The 20,929-nt window shown below is 47.3% G+C and overlaps 2 protein-coding genes across 6 annotated transcripts in view; both read left to right on the plus strand.

Moving 5' to 3' along the window:
- The window catches only part of RADIL (Rap associating with DIL domain), a 112,029-nt gene that overhangs the window by 56,254 nt on the left and 34,846 nt on the right, over positions 1-20,929 (plus strand). The gene's annotated exons all lie outside the window — the stretch shown is intronic.
- PAPOLB (poly(A) polymerase beta) lies at positions 5,888-7,964 on the plus strand. Its single transcript, XM_045993991.1, has one exon. The coding sequence runs from the start codon at positions 6,028-6,030 to the stop codon at positions 7,954-7,956; it is 1,929 nt and encodes a 642-aa protein (XP_045849947.1). The 5' UTR covers positions 5,888-6,027; the 3' UTR covers positions 7,957-7,964.

A 20,929-nucleotide genomic window follows, 5' to 3' on the forward strand; every position in this document is an offset into this window, starting at 1 on the left:
TAGTTCTCGATCCCTTCTGGGCTGTACCAAATTGCAGTGGATCAACCTCTTTAAAGTTGTCTTGAAACGGGTAGACATCAAACCAGAATTTTGAATCTGGTTAAATGGAAAGAGAAACCTCACAGCCCAGCTAACCACGTGAAGCATATCCAAGAAGTATGAACATACTAACAACTATGCTTTATTAACATTTAAAGCAGGTTGGTATCTGTTGGTTCCCAAAAGGGTCTTATACTTTTGGGGAAAGACTGTGGGGGATGTACTAAATCAGATGGCATAGTGTCTCTCACTGGTTTTAGATAATAATAAACAGAGAATGCTAGTCAACTCCTTTTTTTCCTTACGACTGAAGTGGCAGAAACGTCTCCAGAGATCTTGAACACATGTTCAGATGCGTATGGAGTGAAAGCAGTAAGTGAGGCCCAAGTTCACCTTCTTTGTTGTGCTGAACTTGCACAGACTGAGTCCATCTTTGTGAAAGGAGCCTGGTTCTCAGATGCCCAAGATAGGTTTGAACAAGACGAGCATGGGTAGGGGAGATTGACCTCCTCAGCTCTGAGATGTGTTTTAAAACCATGGTAATTAAGACATGTGGTTTAGGGGCAGGAATGTCCAAGCAGATGGAGGGCACAGGATAGAGAAGGCAGAGGCAGACCTATGTTGACTGACCCAATGGGAATTTGGTGCAATATAGATTGCCTCCTAGGTAGTGGGGAAAGGATTTTGTAATTGGTGTTTGGATAATTGGCCTCAGCTAAAAGAAGGAAAGACTTCACAGAAGGCTTAAGAGGGACAAACTGCAAGGGGAAAAGGTAGATGGATTTGACTATATCAAAGTTTAAACTTTAAAAAAAAAAATATTTTAGGGCGCCTGGGTGGCTCAGTGGGTTAAAGCCTCTGCCTTCGGCTCAGGTCATGATCTCAGGGTTCTGGGATCGAGTCCCACATCGGGCTCTCTGCTCAGTGGAGAGCCTGCTTCCCCCTCCCTCTCTCTCTGCCTGCCTCTCTGCCTACTTGTGATCTCTCTGTGTCAAATAAATAAAATCTTAAAAAAAAGATTTTATTTATTTATTTGACAGAGAAAGAGATCACAAGTAGGCAGAGAGGCAGAGAAAGGGGGGAAGCAGGCTCCCTGCATAGCAGAGAGCCCGATGTGGGGTTTGATCCCAGGACCCTGAGACCATGACTCGAGTTGAAGGCAGAGGCTTAACCCACTGAGCCACCCAAGTGCCCTATCAAGGTTTAAACTTTTAAGGACACTACATGATAAGATTTATATCTCCCTGTGGTGCTGTAAATTTCAGTTTGTTGCTTTTGAGGGAGGCAGAGTTTTCCATCATTTACATACAGCACATTATCCATTCCCCAAATCACGGGCACTTAGGTTGCATCCAGCTTCGTCCTACTACGAACAATGGCACGTCCACCCTCTTAAGGGTCCGTCCAGAGTTCTCTGATGGTATTCTCCAGAAACAGAACTTCTGGCTTGTAGACATGTCCACTTGGTTTCCTAGTAAGCACTGCTGGTCCCCAGCTTCCCCAGAGAGGCTGCCGGGACCATGGTGTACTTCCTTGTGTGGCCCTTCCTCATCCTCAGGCACTGAGTATGAGCCCCTGACCCCCAGACACCTCCCTCATCAAAAGGTGCTGTGGTGTCGTGGGCTGCTGGAGTCACGAGGCCACAGGAACTCCCCGTAGCCAACTGGGACGAGTAGCTGCGAACCGAGCCCCGAAACGAATTGGGTTGCAATGTGTAGATCAGAAACTGACCCCTACCTAATCAAAATCCAAGAAACGAGTCTTCTGGATGTTGATGACTGGTGACTCAAAGGAGAAAGAATCTTCTTTTTTGTGCTCATTCATTAACTTGTCAGCGAATACTTGTCGAGTGCCACTCCACTGGTGCCTGGCTAGGTGCGGATATAGACCGCAGGGAAAAAACGGAGAGATCATGTCCTCATGGAGCCGAGAGTCCAGTGGGAAGCAAAGGCAAAGAAACAATCGCACAGAAAACGTAAATTACAAACTGGGGTCAGTGCTGTGGAAGAAAAGCACATGTGCTCGTCGAGCGTGAAGGTTAGGAAAACTCTCTCTGAGGAGGTAAATTTTAAGCCAGTCTCAGGAATGGCAACACGTTAACCAGGAGAAGAGTAGTGGACACCTGTGCAGCCAGAAGAGCTTTCGGGCCGGGGAAAGAGCCTTGTGTGCGGACTCAGGGATGAGAGACAGTGAAGCAAGGCACTGGGAGAAGGCCATGTGGCTGGAGCATGGGGCGAAGCTGTGGGCATTGAGGCTGGAGAGATGGTCAGGGGAAGACCAACCTGGGTTGTTGGGTATCTTAGATTTTATTTTTATTTTTTATTTATTTATTTTTTAAAGATTTTATTTATTTATTTGACAGACAGAGATCACAAGTAGGCAGAGAGGCAGGCAGAGAGAGAGAGAGGAGGAAGCAGGCTCCCCACTGAACAGAGAGCCTGATGCGGGGCTCGATCTCAGGACCCTGGGATCATGACTCGAGCCGAAGGCAGAGGCTTTAACCCACTGAGCCACCCAGGCGCCCCGGGTATCTTAGATTTTAGACTAAGTATAATGGGAGGCCACTGAAGGGGTTAAAACACCACTCTGACTCCTAGTAGAAAATACTTGAAAAAGTCAGTAGTAGGCAATTAATTAGGTTATTACAGGAGTCTAGATGAGAGTTGAGGGTGACCTCAAGTAGAGTTATGAGAGAACAGGTAGAGAGAAGTGTATGAATCCCAAATATATTCTGGAGGCAGACTCAACAATATTTGTAAATGAACTCGATGGTGAGTTCGAGAAAGAGGGAGGTATTGAGAACGACTCCCAGTTTCTGGCATGCGCATTTGAGGGGGGTGGAGATGCCATTTACTAAAATGGTGACTACTGAGAGAGAAACAAATTATGGAGGGAAGAGTAAGAGCTCTCTTTAGACTAGGTTAACTTTCAGATATTCAATGGAGGTGGTAGATAGGAAGTCAGAGCATACAGATCTGGAGCTCAGAAGACAGTCTGTTATGCGGCATCTGGATGGCTCAGTCGGTTAGGTGTCCGGCTCTTGGTTTCGGCTCAGGTCATGATCTCAGGGTTGTGAGATTGAGCCCTGTGTGGGGCTCTCTGTGTGCTCAGATGGAGTCTGTTTGGGATTGTCTCCCTTTCCCTCTGCCCCCTCCCCTGTCCTCTCTCTCCAGCGCGTGCTTTCTCTCATATACATACATACATATGTTTGTGTGTGTATATATAATCTTTAAAAAGGGTCTGTTACAGAGGCTTAAATTAAGCTGTAAATAGGTGATATTTAAAGCTGTGAAAATAGGGGCACCTGGGTGGCTCAGTGGGCTAAAGCCTCTGCCTTCGACTCAGTCGTGATCTCAGGTTCCTGGGATCAAGCCCTGCATCTGGCTCTCTGCTCAGCAGGGAGCCTGCTTCCCCCTCTCTCTCTGCCTGCTGCTGTGCCTACTTGTAATCTCTCTCTCTGTCAAATAAATAAATAAAGTCTTAAAAAAAATAAAGCTGTGAAAATAGAGATCGAGGTAGTGAATGTGCATACGATAAGGAGAAATGAGAGCTTCATATCAAAATGAGAGAAACACCAACTTTAGAGGCTAGGTAATGGAGGGGCAATCAGAAAATTAGGCTGAGGGGAGGCCCAGGATATACATGCCAGAACAAAGAGTGTGGTGCCATGGAGGCCAAGGAGAGGCTACTCTAGGTCAAAAAAGATGTAGATGGTTGGATCCATTGGATTAAGCAACATGGAAGTCACCAAAGACTTTACTGATAGCTGTGTTGCTGGAATGTTGAGCATGCAAACTATATTGAGATGGGTGGGAAAATAGGTACTTCTGTTTCTTGCAATATGGTGGGATTACTTACCCTAGAAAATCTTTCTGTATAAAGTACCTGGAAGTGTTGGTTGAAATATAAAAGAATCTCCTTTAAGATGCATAGCTGAGTACCCAAGAAAATAACATAAATCAGCAGGGGTGAAAAGAAACCAAAAAGAGGTACTTTGAAACCTCAGAATCTTAGCTGGCTCTCTATGTTATGATTGCTCTGGAGGCATTTGCCAGTCTTTGCAATCAAGAAACTTTTAACAGCTGCCCAAGAAAGAGACCTAGAGGGGCGCCTGGGTGGCTCAGTGGGTTAAAGCCTCTGCCTTGGGCTCAGGTCATGATCCCGGGGTCCTGGGATTAAGCCTCGCATCAGGCTCTCTGCTTGGCAGGGAGCCTGCTTCCTCCTCTCTCTCTCTCTGCCTGCCTCTCTGTCTACTTCTGATTTCTCTCTGTCAAATAAAATAAATAAACTCTTAAAAGAAAAAAAAAAAAAGGAAAGAGACCTAGAGCTTCAGGACCTAAAGAGGCAGGGAGTGGGAACTGAAACCCCTGGATATGGTTGCAGCTCTTGAAGGGCGACACACTGAGTGAGAAGATGGGAGAGGAGGAATCTGATAGCTGCTGAAAGGAGGTGACAGAGAGTTCTCCTTCTGGATCTGGGCTCTGGGTGGGGAAAACTCTTCCCTAGAATCAAAAACCACGCTTCCTTTAACGTATGTTTGGGATTCAGAATCACACTACTCAGGTGATCTGGCTAGTCCTTGGAAAAGGAATTCAATTACAGCATACAATTTGATAGCATACAAGGACATCTGATAGGGACGAAACAATTCCTCTTTGGAAGGACATCCACACAGGCATACCCAGAATCACCAGAGATGAGATCACGGTCCAAAAATTATAAGACCCCCCAAAGCAATGCCTGTCTGAGTCCGTAGAAAATAAGCTAGACTCAGATTCTCAAGAGTATTAAGAATTAATACTTGAGAATGTTAATAATTGGGACCATTAGTTATAGTTATAACTAGTTATAGAATAATAAGTAAGTTGGAAATGTTTACTGAATAAAAGGTAGAAAGGAAACAGGAAGTAATAGAATGTCTTCCAAAGAGGGAAGATGTGGAAAAGAACAAGATAATGCTTCCAGTAATTAAAAATGTAAGTACTTAAATAGATGCTTCCGTGATGGCTTAAACAGCAGACTAAGTACAGCTGAGACTAACTACAACAACTGGAGAACTGATCATCACCCAGGAGGAAATAGGAGGTAAGAGACATGGAGAACCCAATGAGAAAATTTATCGCATGTCCACATGAGAATCGCATGTCCACAAGAGAATCAAGAGAACCATGTGGGGAGCATATTCCAAGGACGTGCCTGAGTTTCTTCCTGAGGTCATGGAATAAAAAGCATGAATCTTATGATTCAGAAATCACGTGTGCCCCCTTGACACCTAGTGGTGGTCATACTGCAGGACACTGAGGGCATGGAGGATTTTTGCAGCTGCCAGAGGAAAGGACAGGGGAGCAGGTCAGCCAGACTGTGCACTTCTCAACAGAGACCGTAGAAACCAGAGGCGGCAGCTGGGAAGAACAGAACTGACAGCTCCGAGTTGCAGACCCACCTACATCACCAGCCCAGGCATCTGGCCGCGGAGGACGCAACGCAGGTGCTTTGCACCGTAGACACTCACTGTGAGGGGCTTCTGAAGGAGGTGCCTGAGGGCGAAGGCCACCTGAAGCTGCCCCTGGAGAGGAAGACAATCTGAGGTGTATGGGAAAATGGTGATCAAGGGACTGGACGGTAAGTGTGTGTAACCAGTACGGATGAAGCCGAGAGTAAGGCGTGCCCCTGACCACCTACACCTGTCAGAGTTTTGTGGCAGAACCTCGAAAACTACAACTCCCGTGAGGCTCCGCGCGGCACGCAGGCGCCGTGGCATACGTGGTGTCCGTGGCCGTTCTAGAACGCCGCTCCGAGGGCCCGGGCGCCATGTTGGGGCCGAGGGGACTGCAGGGAGGCGCTTGAAGCAGCGATAGTGGTGTGGGAGCGGGTTGGACCTGGGCTGGTAGGAGTCCCGCCCCTCCCGCTTCAGCGGATCATGACCCGGGCAGCGGCTGTGGAGGTCGCAGTGGCAGGGGACGTGGCGTGGCAGGGCCGGCGCTAGAGATGATGCCGTTTCCGGTGACAGCCCCGGGATCACAACAGACACCGCCGCCGCCCAAGCGCTATGGCATCTCCTCCCCCATCAATTTAGCAGCCCCCAAGGAGACTGACTGCGTACTTACCCAGAAGTTAATTGAAACCCTGAAGCCCTTTGGGGTTTTTGAAGAGGAAGAGGAACTGCAGCGCAGGATTTTAATTTTGGGAAAATTAAATAATCTGGTAAAGGAATGGATACGAGAAATCAGTGAAAGCAAGAGCCTTCCACAAGCCGTAATTGAAAATGTTGGAGGGAAAATCTTTACGTTTGGCTCTTACAGATTAGGAGTACACACGAAAGGCGCTGACATTGATGCGCTGTGCGTCGCGCCGAGACATGTCGATCGAAGTGACTTTTTCACCTCATTCTATGACAAATTGAAACTACACGAAGAAGTAAAAGATTTAAGGGCTGTTGAGGAGGCCTTTGTACCAGTTATTAAACTGTGTTTTGATGGCATAGAGATTGATATTTTGTTTGCGAGGTTGGCACTGCAGACTATTCCAGAAGATTTGGACCTAAGAGATGACAGTTTGCTTAAAAACTTAGATATTAGATGCATAAGAAGCCTTAACGGTTGCCGGGTGACAGATGAAATTTTACATCTAGTTCCAAACATTGACAACTTCAGGTTGACTCTCAGAGCCATCAAACTGTGGGCCAAGTGCCACAATATCTATTCCAATATATTAGGATTCCTGGGAGGTGTTTCTTGGGCCATGCTAGTAGCGAGAACTTGCCAGCTCTACCCAAATGCAATAGCATCAACTCTTGTTCGTAAGTTTTTCTTGGTATTTTCTGAATGGGAATGGCCAAATCCAGTGCTACTGAAAGAGCCTGAAGAGCGGAATCTTAATTTGCCTGTATGGGACCCAAGAGTAAATCCCAGTGATAGGTACCATCTTATGCCCATAATCACACCAGCATACCCACAGCAGAACTCCACATACAATGTGTCTGTTTCAACGAGGATGGTCATGATTGAGGAGTTTAAACAAGGGCTTGCTATCACACATGAAATTTTGCTGAGTAAGGCAGAGTGGTCCAAGCTTTTTGAAGCTCCAAGCTTCTTTCAAAAGTACAAGCATTATATTGTACTCCTAGCAAGTGCACCAACAGAAAAACAACATCTAGAATGGGTGGGCTTGGTGGAGTCAAAAATCCGAATCCTGGTTGGAAGCTTGGAGAAGAATGAATTTATTACTCTGGCACATGTGAATCCTCAGTCATTTCCGGCACCTAAGGAAAATCCTGACAAGGAACAATTTCGTACAATGTGGGTGATTGGGTTAGTGTTAAAAAAGCCAGAAAACTCCGACGTTCTCAGTATTGATCTCACCTATGACATCCAGTCTTTCACAGATACAGTTTATAGGCAAGCAATAAATAGCAAGATGTTTGAGATGGATATGAAAATCGCCGCAATGCATTTAAGAAGGAAGGAACTTCATCAACTGCTGCCTAATCGTGTGCTTCAGAAACGGAAAACTCATTCAGTGGAAGGTGTCACCTTAACAGCTTTGAGTGACAGCAGCCTTGACTTATCTACAGACAGTGAAGACAGCATGTCTGTGCCTTCACCTCCTGGCACTATGAAGGCCAGCCCAGTGACTGGCAGCTCTCAGGGCAGAAACAGTCCTGCTCCTGCTCTAATGGCAGCATCTGTGACCGCCGTACAAGTTACTGAAGTTTCCTTGCAACAAGGGACTCCCAGCGAAAGCTTAGGGGGTGTATCACGCGAAAGCATTCCTCAGACTGCCTCACAGCCAGCCCTCCTTCCACCACCAAAGGCCACAGTTGCCATAGTTGTTTCTTCAACACATCTGGTAAACCATCCACCCAGGCCTTCAGGGAGCACTGCGACAGACATAGCTAATCCTATAGTGGGCGTCTAGTCAGCATTCTTACCTCGTAAAGGACCAAGGAAACTAAAAGAGCAACAGTCTCATAAAGTACAACTCCATTAGAAACTACTCCGACAGTGGCTGGCCTTGTGGCAAACATCCAGTACAGAACTCTCTAATATCCCGGCTCTCCCTGCAAATCCTGTAACCAAGAATTTGGGAAGACAGATTGAACTGATACAGACAACCTCAAAGGTCCATAAACCATATCTGCCAACTCAACCTGTTGTCTTCAAATGCTAAAGGAGGAGAACAAAGGGTACCAAACTAGATTTGACTCAAGCTAGATTTAGCCTTACTTGGTAACTTCCCTTACTTGGCTAATCTTGATCAGAGGTCCAGGTTAGTATATGATGCTGGAAGGTACTACTACAAATGCGTCAGCAGCAGTTACAGTAACTATTTTAAAGGACGACTGCTCATCAAGAGAAAAACAAGAGAAAAAGCCCTCCAGCTATATTTGTACCCCTGCCTGACATCGGAACTGGATTTATGTTTGATGCATTGTTGGGGAAAATTTGCAATACAAACTGGTATTGGAATTCCTTACACTGATGACGTACTTTATGTATATTTTTATTAGAACGTAGAACTAATTTTAAGTTTTTCAGCTTGATGAGTTTTAGTTTTTTTCCTAAAGAGTTTTCTTCATTATTAACTGTCAAACTGGATGCCCTTGTGCAGTGTGTACTAAACTCCAGAAAAAGCACAAACATCCATTTAGCTTGGCCCCCATGACATAGCTTTAACCCTTTAAAATGAAATGTCCGCTCATTGGGTATATGTCTGACACTGAAACAGTGATCAGTAAGTCTTTGGTTTTGCCGGGACGCCCTCAAGAAATAATATGTTGGTTTTGCCTGTGGAATTGTTTTAGAGTGCATGCAATCAGCAGTCACACAGCAAATACTGTCTCAGAGCTAACAGAGCTCCATATTCTTGTGTCCTTAAGCATTTGTCCTAAACAAAAAAACTTTTACTTCCCCTCCCTTCTCTTTGCTTGTATGTACGAGGTATGCTTGTATGTTGAGTCCTAAAAAAAAACCCAGAGTGCTAATGTGTTCTTAACCATGATGTGAAACCCACAATCCTGTGGCCGCATGGTACAAAACACTGGATTTGATCCCATGGTTAATATTTCATGAAAGCTTTACTGAAAGTAATGATTTGCGAACCAGTTATCGGTCTTGGATGGCTGTTTGACCTATACAGAGGAGAAATTTTGTATGCCCCACAGAGTATCTGCTTACAGTAAAGCTAATTTCCAGTTTAAGCCTGTAGCAAAAAGGCCTCTTCTCCAAAATTAAGCCAATTTTTATTTTTAAAGGAATCACTAAAATTTATCAGTAAATTTTATGTGTGGAAACATACAAAATAGTTCCTAGCAAGCATGTGATATCTAGTAGCTTCCGGTTTTTGTTTTATTCTACAGAGATTAGGAATGTCTTCCTTTAAATTAAAAAAAAAAAAGACTACTCATAACTAAGTGGCAGGACGTCCATGTTTAGGACACATGAATGGCAGCAGATGTAGATGAATTGAAGTTTTGTCTTAATTTGGACACAGTGAGCCTGACAGTTTTTCCGGTTAGCCTGGTCCTGATTCCTGCCTTTCTACCACATGTGCATTTTTCATGTGAAACCGTAATTATTTCTTAAGCCCTTTCCCTATCCTTCTAGATTAACTTTCCAAAGTTGGAGTATAGTCTTCTTCCTTTTAGGCTCTGCAGTAATTGAGGCTTTGTTTTCACCCCTAGTTTGTGATGTCAAGTACACAGTGTTCCTGTTGCTCACATCTTTGCCCTGTGAAGTCCCCTTGCCCTTCTGCCACAGTAAGTCAGGTAAAGTGTGCACGAGAGCTGTGGGGTCTGGCCGGCATTGCCAGGCGCAAATGTAGTCTTGGCATTTTGTTTACACGTGGGTGGAAAAATTAGTTTTTTAAGTGTTTTATGTAACTCTACTTGTTTAAGCACATCGGAAACTTGGAGCTTTCTAGTTTTCATTAACTGAGTATCAGATGAGTTTTTTCACATGATGTACATACATAGTGTCTCATGACTGGAGTTGGCTTTGTTTTATAAAACCTGTACCCCTTGTATTTTTCAAGCGCTATTTTGCAAACAAGATGATGTATTTCTCCATTGAAAACACAATCAAAATAAAGAAGCAAGCAAAGGGGTTTAAATCTACAAAAAGAGTTCAGATGCTTGGGATGCCTGGTGGGGGGGGCTCAGTTGGTTAAGTGTCTGCCTTAGGAAGGCTCAGGTCATGATGATCCTGGAGTACCTGGATCGAACCCCATGTCAGGCTCTCCGCTCAGCAGGGAGTCTGCTTCTCCCTCTCCCTCTGCCCTTCCCTCTGCTCCATTTCTCTCTCTGCAAAAAAAAAAAAAAGTTCAGATGCTCTTACATTGTTGCAGAGGAGGGTAAAGACATTGGTGGAATTTTTGACTTTATTAATTCTAGAATTCATGTTATAATGCTAAGGGAACATGTGAAAGCATTAAAACTTCATAAGGGTAAAAAAATGGAGCAAAAATTTTAATCAAAAGAAGGCAAGGGATGCCTGGGTGGCTCAGTCGGTTAAGCTGCTGACTTCAGCTTAGGTCATGATCCCAGGGTCATGGGATCAAGTCCCGAATCGGGCTCCTTGCTCAGTGGGGAGCCTGCTCTCTCTCTGCCTCTGCCTGCTTGTGCATGCTCTCTCTCTGACAAATAAATAAAATTTTTTTAAAAAAGGCAAGAAAAAAGGGGGGCAGAGCATAGGAAAAATAGGTAAAAAAAATAGTCTAAGAGGGTGGAAATGAAACCAAGTATATGTCACTATACGTAACGAATGGACAAGACTTTCTGACTAAGAAGAGCGCTTCGGATTCCATGGAATAACTGAGTGCAGCTGTATGTACTTATGAGAGACACATCCAAAAGTTAAGACGTAAAAGAATGGAAATAATATGCGCTAAGGAAGAGAGACTGGTAGAGTGACAATGTCACCCAGGCAGATCTCAGAGCAGATAGCAACTAGGGACGAAAAGTGACCCCTGCTGTAGAGGTAGAATAAATAACGTCCCATGAACATGGAACCATTTGAAACTTATTTGCACCCAATAAATGAGCCTCAACAGAAAGTAACATAACGAGTGAGGATTAGCAGAAATTGCCAAAGTATCACTGTCATCAAAGATTTTAAAGCAGCTCTTTCATTAATTGATACCAAGCAGACCCCCCCCCCAAAAAAGACAGGGGGAACAGTTTTGAACATGAGAGGTTGGCAAGCTCCTATAAGGGCTAGATAGTAAATATTTTCAGCTTTGTGAGGCCATACGGTCTCTGTCTCAACTATTTAACCCTGGCTGTGTGGAGTGCAAGCAGCCACAATATGTACACAGAGGGCCGGGGCTGGATTTGTTACCCATCCCCCACCGGTTGGCGTTGGTCATCCCTGATCTATTGGACATCTATTAGAGTACCTTCCACCCAACTATTAGAAAGTGTGTATCATTCTCAAGCCCTGGACATGTGCAAAAATTAGCCTCCTGCTTGATCAGAAAATAAGACTCTACATATTACAGAATGTCAGATTCATAGAGTATAGCCTCTGATTACAAAACAGGTTTTATTTTATTCAATAACATATAGCATAGAGAAGAGTTTTCTAAAGAAGATGCCAAAAAATGACGGAAACCATTAAAGACTGATGCACAGAATCTCTTAATTGTAATAAATAATGAAGAGCAAAAAGTGAAAAACAAGCCCACGCAGGGAGATCGTAGAATACGTAAAGCTGCCAAATGATACTATCTGGACTGTATCAAGGGTGCCGGAAACAGTCTGTTCAAGATGAAACTCCCCAGTAAAACATGGGCAAGAGAAGTAATAGGCTTCTCAGAAGAGGAGCTAGGAATGCAGTCAGCACAGAAAGATGCCCCATCTCCGTAGCAGTGAGGAAACATGAATTAAGAGCATAGCAATTGTCAGTCTGACAACATGCGGGCTTGTGGACGAGCGGGAGCCGAGGGAGCTCTAGCACAGGACTGTGAAAGTGGGACGTGCTTTCTGCCCCTTGGGAGACAGTTTGGACTTAACCAGCACCATTGGCCTGCTCGTGCATGTCTCTGCCACCAGGCTGTGGGGCATTGCTCTGATTCCTTTTACTGGTCCCCTGAACCTTGAAGGTGCCCTTCTGCGAGCCCCCTCTGCAGCTGCCTCCGGAGCGCTTCACGCCTCCAGTTTTCCTCCAGTGTGCATGTAAATGGCATTTTCCACATAAGGCATGGTGTCAGAAGATTCGGGAAGCACTCTCCTAGAGACTCTGTTCCACGGATCACCAGGTGACACGTCCAGGAGTGTTGGGAGCAGCATTTCGTAATAGCTTAAAGCTTGAAATAACCCACAAACCCGTAAATGGGGGAATGGGTAGTTGATGGTGTCTTCATGCAATGTACAGCGTAGAGCTGTGAGGTCAAATGAGCCATAGCTCCATGCATCAGCGTAGAGCTAGCTCATAACCTGGAGTAAACAAGACAATTGCAGAAAAATAGCGGGATACAAAGTAGAGCAGTATAACTTACGGATACAAAACTGTATGATCCAACCATAAATTAAGAATAAGGGAACGTTAATCACAGAATCCAGAGTAGTGCTTCCCTTTGGTGAGATGAGAGGTGGGGAGAGGACAGGGAGGTGTAGTTTCAAGGACACAGTGAGCCTAGAAATGTTCTGCCTTTTTCAGTTTAGGTGGTGGGTGAAGCAGTGTTTGTTTTATTGTTGGTCTAAGTTATAAATGCTCTCAGACTATTCTGTGGTCAAAAACCCAATACCGCAGTGGTATCTTAGAAGTGTCAGGAGCTGCATTAGGTAACGAGCTGAGCCTGAGACAGGTTTCTGTTCTTTCTACTGGCGGCGGCGGTTGTTGGGGTCATCAGGGACCCACAGCTGCCTGTACGTTCAGCCCCACCATTCTAGATCATGCCTGCAGTCCAGAAGGTCCCCTCTAGCACAGGATGATCACAGGGCCACTGCCATCACATCAGTGTTTGAAGCAGGAAGAGGGGGCCAGGCAAAACCGTCCCTGCCAACCGTATCCTCCTTCTGTGGAACTTTCCTAGAAGTCCTAATTGGAACATGCTGTCCTCGCTCACTGACCGGACCTTTGTCGCGTGACCCTGCCGATCTGCAGGAAAGACTGGGAAAGGTAGTTTTTGTGAGCTGGGCGTGTTACCTCGTCATTGCTCACTGTGCTGCTGTTAGGGAGGAGGAGAGAATGGGTCCTGACCAGCAGTGACGGCCATCTCCGACACAGCACTCAGATATGTAGACGTTCAAACACTTCCACGTAATTCAGGGATCAAGAAAGACTTCAGTGTATCAGAACTTCGGGGAGGCAGCTGATGTGGGATTTAGAAGGAGGGGGATAGCTTTATTTTTCCTTTTTTTTTTAAGATTTTATTTTATTATTATTATTTTTTTTAAGATTTATTTATTTGACAGAGAGAGATCACGAGTAAGCAGAGAGGCAGGCAGAGAGAGAGGAGGAAGCAGGCTCCCTGCTGAGCAGAGAGCCCGATGCGGGGCTCTATCCCAGGACCCTGAGATCATGACCTGAGCTGAAGGCAGAGGCTTAACCCACTGAGCCACCCAGGTGCCCCTTATTTTATTATTTTTAAAGATTTTATTGATTTACTTGACAGAGATCACAAGTAGGCAGAGAGGCAGGCAGAGAGAGAGGGGGAAGCAGGCTCCCTGCTGAGCAGAGAGCCCGATGCAGAGCTCGATCCCAGGACCCTGGGATCATGACCCGAGCGGAAGGCAGAGGCTTTAACCCACTGAGTCACCCAGGCGCCCCCAAGATTTTATTTATTTTAGAGTGCTAGCACAAGTGGGGGGAGGGGCAGAGATGCTCTCAAGCGGACTCCGTGCTGAGCGTGGAGCCCACCGGGCTCAGTCTCATGACCCTGATATCACGACCTGAGCCGAAACCAAGAGTCAGACGCTCAACTGACTGAGTCACGCAGGCGCCCCCAAGGAGGGCCATTGCTTTACACGCTTATACTGAATGAAGCCTGGACCCTGGTGAGCTCCCCACCCACTGTGTTAGGTACAAATACGTGTCTAATATCTCCGTGAGAGAAGCAAGTAAACAATACAGAGCAGAAAGCAAACAGAAAATGTGCAGGGGAGAGGATCAATAAAATGAAAAGTAGGTTCTTTGGAAAGACTGGTAGTGCAGGCTGGAAGTAGTGCGTGAGCAAAGACTGAACGTCTGGACAGGACAGTCTCCCTGGCAGAGAGAGGGAGAGAGTGTGAGCAGTTCGGAGGCACGCCCAGACCCAGCCCGCCGTGCGGACCCCAGACCCATGTCTGAACAGGCCAGTTCTTCTTCAGAGTGAGGACAAGATATTCCAGTACTGCTCCCCTGACGGCTCCAGAGGACAGAAGGAGAAGCAGCAGTTTATGAAGCTGGAGCCAGAGAATTTAAGGGCGGGAAAGCGGGGAGGGTCTCTCCGGCCAGCCCTCCAGCGTGGTGAGCCCAGGGCTTGGGTTTCTCACCACACCCCTGCTCTTGTTCCCTGGAGCCGCTGGAGCTTTCAGGACCAGAGTAGCTTCAGAAACTCGCACCTCTGGATTCTTTTTGGTCAGAGGTTGGCCGAACAGTTTCTTTCTCAGTTGTGGATGCCCCACGTGGCTGGTGTCTGTTGTTTTCAGTGGGAATGCTGTCCTTGTCCACAGTCAGCTGACTGGTCCCGTTTAGATTGTTGAATTTTAGGAAACAAACACCTCTCTTGGGGCGTCTGGGTGGCTCAGTGGGTTAAAGCCTCTGCCTTCGGCTCCGGTCATGATCCCCGGGTCCTGGGATCGAACCCTGCATCAGGCTCTCTGCTTAGTGGGGAGCCTGCTTCCCCCTCTGTCTGCCTCTCTGCCTGTTTGTGATCTCTGTCTGTCAAATAAATAAATAAAATCTTTAAAAAAAATACCTCTCTTAATGCTAACAAATTCACTCATGTTTAATTTTACATAAATCTGCTCACACGATAGAAACTTTTTTGTGCCACGGAATTCTGCTGTCTCACATCAGTGCCTCTGCCGCTGTGATTCCTCCCGATTCCCTGGTAATAACGTGGTATGGGCCTGTGTTTATTTTCTCTTGCCATAGGGTAGAGTTCTACAAGCACGGCACCCAGTCCTCAGCTCCCGGGTTGGAAGTCTGGTGTGGTGTGACTGGGATCTCCAGGCACCACAAGGTCAAATCCAAGATGTCACCCAGGCTGAGCTCGTGTCAGGAGGCTCAGCCTTACTGTTGGCAGAATTCGTTTCCTTGTGGTCAGAGGACTGAGGTTCCCACTTCCTTGCTGGCCCCATCTCCTTTCCACATGGCCCCCCACCCCTGCAGGTCAGCAATGTTGGACCAGCCCTCCCTTGTTCTTCGAATCTTTGCTTTCCTCTTGGCTTTTAAAGGCCCATGGGCTGGGGTTAGGCGCCCCCCTTGCCCCGGAAAATGTCCCTTTAGATGAACCCAGAGTGAACTGATCAGTTACATCTGCAAAAACCTCTTTTGCCCTAAAGCAGAGCATCACTCGGGATGTGACGGCTTCCACATGTACAGGTCCCTCCACATTCAGGGGAGGTGACGCTACAAGGGCAAGGGTCATGGGGTCATCTTCGGTCTGGCTCCCCGAGATCCACTGCTATAACTGTAGCAATGACAGAATGTTCCACCCCTCCAGGCCCCACACCTCATGCTGTCATGTGTCCGTTCAAGTGCAAATGCTTGTCGGGTACATCGTGGGAGGCGGGCGCGGAGCAGGGGCCCGAGTCCGTCCAGTAAGCGCAGCCCCCAGGTGTAGGGTGCCAGCCTCCCCACTTGCCGGCCTGTGGGACCAGAGGCCCCGGCCGGCCGTGGTCAGCCAGGTGCGGGACAAAGATCACGGTGCTCCTGGTAGAAAGAGGGCGGTGGACAGCGAGGCGGAGTCGCTGGCGGTGTTTGAAATCCAGCCAGGCAAACTGCAGCTGGAGTCTGTGGTTCCATTTCAAGGCCTGGGACGACTCCGCCTGCCGTCCACCGGGCTCTGAGCCAGCCTCGAGTTTTCCTGAAAGATGGGACTCCTCCGCAGCCCAGTGAGTGACTCCCTCTGGCCACAGCCTGGGCGGGGTCTCCCTTCCTGCCCAGCTCGCTCTGCCCTTGTCTGAGCTGCTTGTGCTCGGGCACCTGGAGGCCCAGCTCGGCCAGGACCCCAGGGGCATTTATCTGTCACACAGGCCCCCGCCACAGACCTTCTCCGCTTCCAGCTTCTGCTGAGACGTGCGGGTGCTCGCGAGCTCCTGCAGCACCCCTGGGTGGACGGGGAGAACGGCTGAGGGGCACCCCGAGTTGGTCTCTCGAAGGGGCTTTGTGTGGCCCAGCGCTCTGACCTTCAGGTCCTTCCGAGGCGCTGAGAGAGGCTTGAGTGGGACAGTGAGCCTCGTCTCTGTGCCACAGTCCCCTGCGGTGGGGTCTGACTCTCGTCCTCTTCTGTCTGCGGGAGGCTGGGCATTTGCTGTCCTGCAGTGGGGCTCCCTTTGGACTCTCAGCTCTTTGCTTCTCTCCTCTTGGCCTCTCGAGGCGGGTAGCCAGCAGAAAGTGGGAGGCTTCTGCTGAGGGGTCTGTTCAGGCCCTTCGGTTACAGGTCCTGCTTCCACACGACCAGGCCCCCTTCCAGGCTGCGGGGGGGATGTCCCCCGTGTCCTTGTGAGCCTCCGCTGCTGCCCGCTCTAAGTCCGGATGCCCGGGACACGCCGCTCCCAGCCGTTTCTGCTTCCTCGGAGGCATTTTGGGGAAGTGCACACTCTCTCCCGAGCCCTTACCAGCAGCGTCTTTCCTGCCGGCCTTCCTCTGATTAGCCTGCTGAAGGCCAGCAGGGCTCTTTCTGCCGTGCTCCCCGGATTCTTCCGGCTTCCACCCTCTGCCCGACTCCGGAGTACCTTCCCCGTGGTACATATTGGCCGCAGCAGTGCCTCACTTCGCAGCACGCATGTCCACCGTCATCTGTGCAACAAACAACCTCGCATCTAGTGCCTTCTAGTGTCTCAGGGCGTTAGCGGGTCGGGAGGCTGGCGCCGGGTAGCAGGACCCTCGCTCACTTGGCGGCTCTGGGCCCTCAAGCCCATGGGCTACTGGCAGCATGGAGTTCCTTGGGGTCGCAGGACTGAGGTCCCCATCTGGCCTGTGCCTTGCCTTCTGCTGCTGCTAGCTGTCAACCAGGGACCCCTCCCAGCCCCGCAGTGGGGCACCCCCTTGTTCAAACCCTTCTCAGAGGTCAGGTCTCTGTTTTCTGTGACCAGCTGGAGATAACTCCCTGCTTTGAAGGCACTCACGTTAGGTGGGGCCCACTGGATTGTCTCTGTATCTTAAGATCAACGCGTTCCGGGCCTCACTTAGATCTACAGAATCTCTTGGCCCTTGAACACAACGATGGGAGTAATCCCAGGAGCGGACGTGATGGGGGTCATCGTAGAGTCCGGCCTCCCTCAGTGGCCTCCTGTAGTTTCTCTGCGCTTGGGCAATCTGGTGCAGACCCTCCTCAAACAGGAACATGCACGGGGTTTGGGTCAAAGTCTGTTGTTTTAGGAATGGGATCGCATACTTGATTTTCCTGCCAAACTCCTTCTACGTGTTTTTTTTTTTCTTTGAAGATTTTATTTATTTGTCAGAGATGGAGAACACCCCCCCCCCCAATCTATTACAGTTCCCATTCATTCACTTTAGGAATTAAAGAATATTCCATGGTGTGGATGGAGTGCTATGTATGTTTTTGGGATCATTAAGAACAATTTCACAATACAGGACTATGCATGACTTACCACAAAAATAGGTAATAATATGTATTACTTACCACTAAAATGAAAAGGACTTTTAGTTAAACCGGACACAATGCTTCACTATTACTTAGGATTCTTAGTTTCGTACTTCCCTAAAGAGCTCTAGTAAACCTAAAGATTTATTTAAATGTAGATTTTTTTTTAAAGATTTTACTTATTTATTTGACAGACAGAGATCACAAGTAGGCAGAGAGGCAGGCAGAGAGAGAGGAGGAAGCAGGCTCCCTGCTGAGCAGAGAGCCCAACGACGACGAGGGGCTGGATCCCCGGACCCTGGGGTCGTGACCTGATCTGAAGGCAGAGGCTTAACCCACTGAGCCACCCAGGCGCCCCATTAAATGTGGATTTTCATCAGTATTTGTTTTGTGCATACATGAAAAGATAAAGGCGAGTGAAATAAGTCCAGTGTCTGATTGTTCTTTTCAAGCCCGGGACATGGATGTGTCCGTGCGCACACAGTGGCCTCTTCTCTGCCCTCGGGAGCACAGAGAGGGCCCCACCATGATCTCTGTGGCCTTCTTCCCAGCAGTTGGCATGAAATTGTGTGAGTTTTGTATGTGACAGCCGCGCTCATGCTCCTTCTTCAAATAATCCGTAACTGACTGAAATATTGTAGGATCTCCCCCAACCCCTGGCCTCGCGGGGAGTGACAACCAAGTTGTGGCCAGGCTGACCGGCTGTGTGCATACAGGACACCTTACCACTTTCAAAGATGCAAATAATGGCAAGAATTTAAAATGCAAAGGAAGGTGTATCTAGGAATGGATGACATGTCGACCCTGAGTGTGTACGATCATTCATTCGTTTAGTAGACTGAAGATGATATATGTTTAAAAACTTTTACTTATTGGGATGCCTGAGTGGCTCAGTTGGTTAAGTATACAACTCTTTTTCTTTTCTTTTTTTTTTAAGATTTTATTTATTTATTTGAGAGATATAGAGAACAGAGAGAGAGTAAGAGAGAAAAAGCAGGCTTCCCGCTGAGCAGGGAGCCCAGCGCGGGGCTTGATCCCAGGACCCGAAGGCAGATGCTTAACCTATTGAGCCACCCAGACCCCCCAAAGTGTACAACTCTTGATCTCAGCTGGGGTCTTGATCTTGGCTCGGGTCTTGATCTCAGGGTCATGAGTTCAAGCCCCACGTTGTGCTCTGTGCTGGATATGGAGCTTACTTGAAAAAAAAATTATTTTCACCAAAGTTACATAGGTGCACAGTTAAGGCAGTCCTCATTAAAAACAAAACCATAGGGGCACCTGGATGGCTCAGTGGGGTAGGCCTCTGCCTTCGGCTCAGGTCATGATCTCAGGGTCCTGAGATCGAGTCCTGCATCGGGCTCTCTGCTCAGAGGAGAGCCTGCTTCCTCCTCTCTCTCTCTGCCTGCCTCTCTGCCTACTTCTGATCTCTCTCTATCAAATAAATTAAAAATTAAAAAAATTATTTTAAAAAAATAGAAAAATAAAAACAAAACCACAAAGACCACACATGGACTTCCCTGCCCCAGCCTGCCCTTCCCAATTTTGCACTCCTCCAAGGAAATCATTCTCATCCGTGAAATATTTCTTTCTTGTCATTTAATTCCATTAATTCCACAGCTTAAAATAACAAGCTTATCCTACTACTACTTGATTTTTTTTTTTTAATTTTGGGCACATGTAGTGACTTCCTACCGTGAGGGTAGGAATGGTTCTTGTTCAAACATCCAGCTGCCTTGCATGCTCCCTGTGCAGTCAGTCTGAGCGGTGGTTGGATTAGGAACCAGGGTGCACTTTTCCTTCCTGCCCAACCTTTAGTTTCTTTTGAAATTAATTATTGTCATTATTGTTTGTTTTTTCTTGGTACTTTTCGCTAATGCAGTATTCCCTAGCTCTCTGCCAATTACCTTATTTCAAGATGCTCAGGTATCCGGGGACGCCAGGGTGGCTCAGTTAGTTAAGCATCTGTTTTCAGCTCAGGTCATGATCCCAGGGTCCTGGAATCGAGTCCCACATTTGGCTCTCTGCTCAGTGGCAAGTCTGTTTCTCCCTCTGTCCCTCCCCTGCCTCTCTTCCAAATAAATAAATATATAAACATCTTTTTAAAAATCAAAAAAATATATATTAAAGAAAAAGAGAAAAGATGCTGGGACATATGGCATATTTGATCGGCTCCAGGGTTTTGGAGTCTCCTGCCTTATTTCAGTCTGGGCTGGCCGCCCCTGAAGCCTGTAGCCATGGTTCATATGCCTCTCCCTGGGTAAGGACCCCCTGTTTCTCCTGGTTTCCCCTTCCTTTTTCTAGGTTATATGCCCCTCTCTTGGTGGGGTGTCTCCCCGGTGGCTTCCTGAGAAAGTGCGCAAGGGAATTAAAATCACTTAAGACCCTGTATGTCTCAAAAGATCATTATCGTGCTTAACGCTTAGTATTTATCTGGATGTAGAGTTGAAAACAACGTTCTTCCTAGAACTTTGACAGTGTTGGCTCATTTCTCATAACTTCCAGCGCCCCTCTGAGAAGCTGCTAGATACTGTGTTTCCTCACCCCTCATGCTCAGTGGCTTTGTTCTCCTTCTGGAAGCACATGATTTCTTTATGCTGCTCCCGCCCCAGCCTTGCCCTGAACAGTGACCTGTGTGCCTTGGGAGGGTGTATTGGGACTCTGGTGTTAGCCTTACCTTTTCATTTAAGAAATATGGTTGCGTATCTTGACCCTTCATGCATTTTTGTTATTATTATTATTTTTTTATTTATTTGTCAGAGAGAGAGTGAGATAGGACGCGAGCAGGCAGAGCAGCAGGCAGAGACAGAGAGAGAAGCAGTCTCCCCGCTGAGCAAGGAGCCCGATGTGGGACTCGATCCCAGCACCCTGGGATCATGACCTGAGCTGAAGGCAGCCACTAGCCGACTGAGCCACCCAGGCGTTCCCCCTTCATGCATTTTTAATCTCTCTTATGTGTTGGACTTTTGATGGGCCATTTTAGTCTAAAAACTGGTGATCTTCAGTTCTGAAAAGCTATGTTACTGCCTTGATGATTTCTTTTGGCTCTTCTGTTATTCAAGTCCTGGATCTGTTTTTCTGATTTTTGGTCTCCTAGTTTCTCATCTTTGTCTTTTTGCTCTACTTTCTTTTTTTTTTT

The sequence above is a fragment of the Meles meles genome, chromosome 21 (assembly GCF_922984935.1).
Source record: "Meles meles chromosome 21, mMelMel3.1 paternal haplotype, whole genome shotgun sequence".
Classification (NCBI taxonomy): domain Eukaryota; kingdom Metazoa; phylum Chordata; class Mammalia; order Carnivora; family Mustelidae; genus Meles; species Meles meles.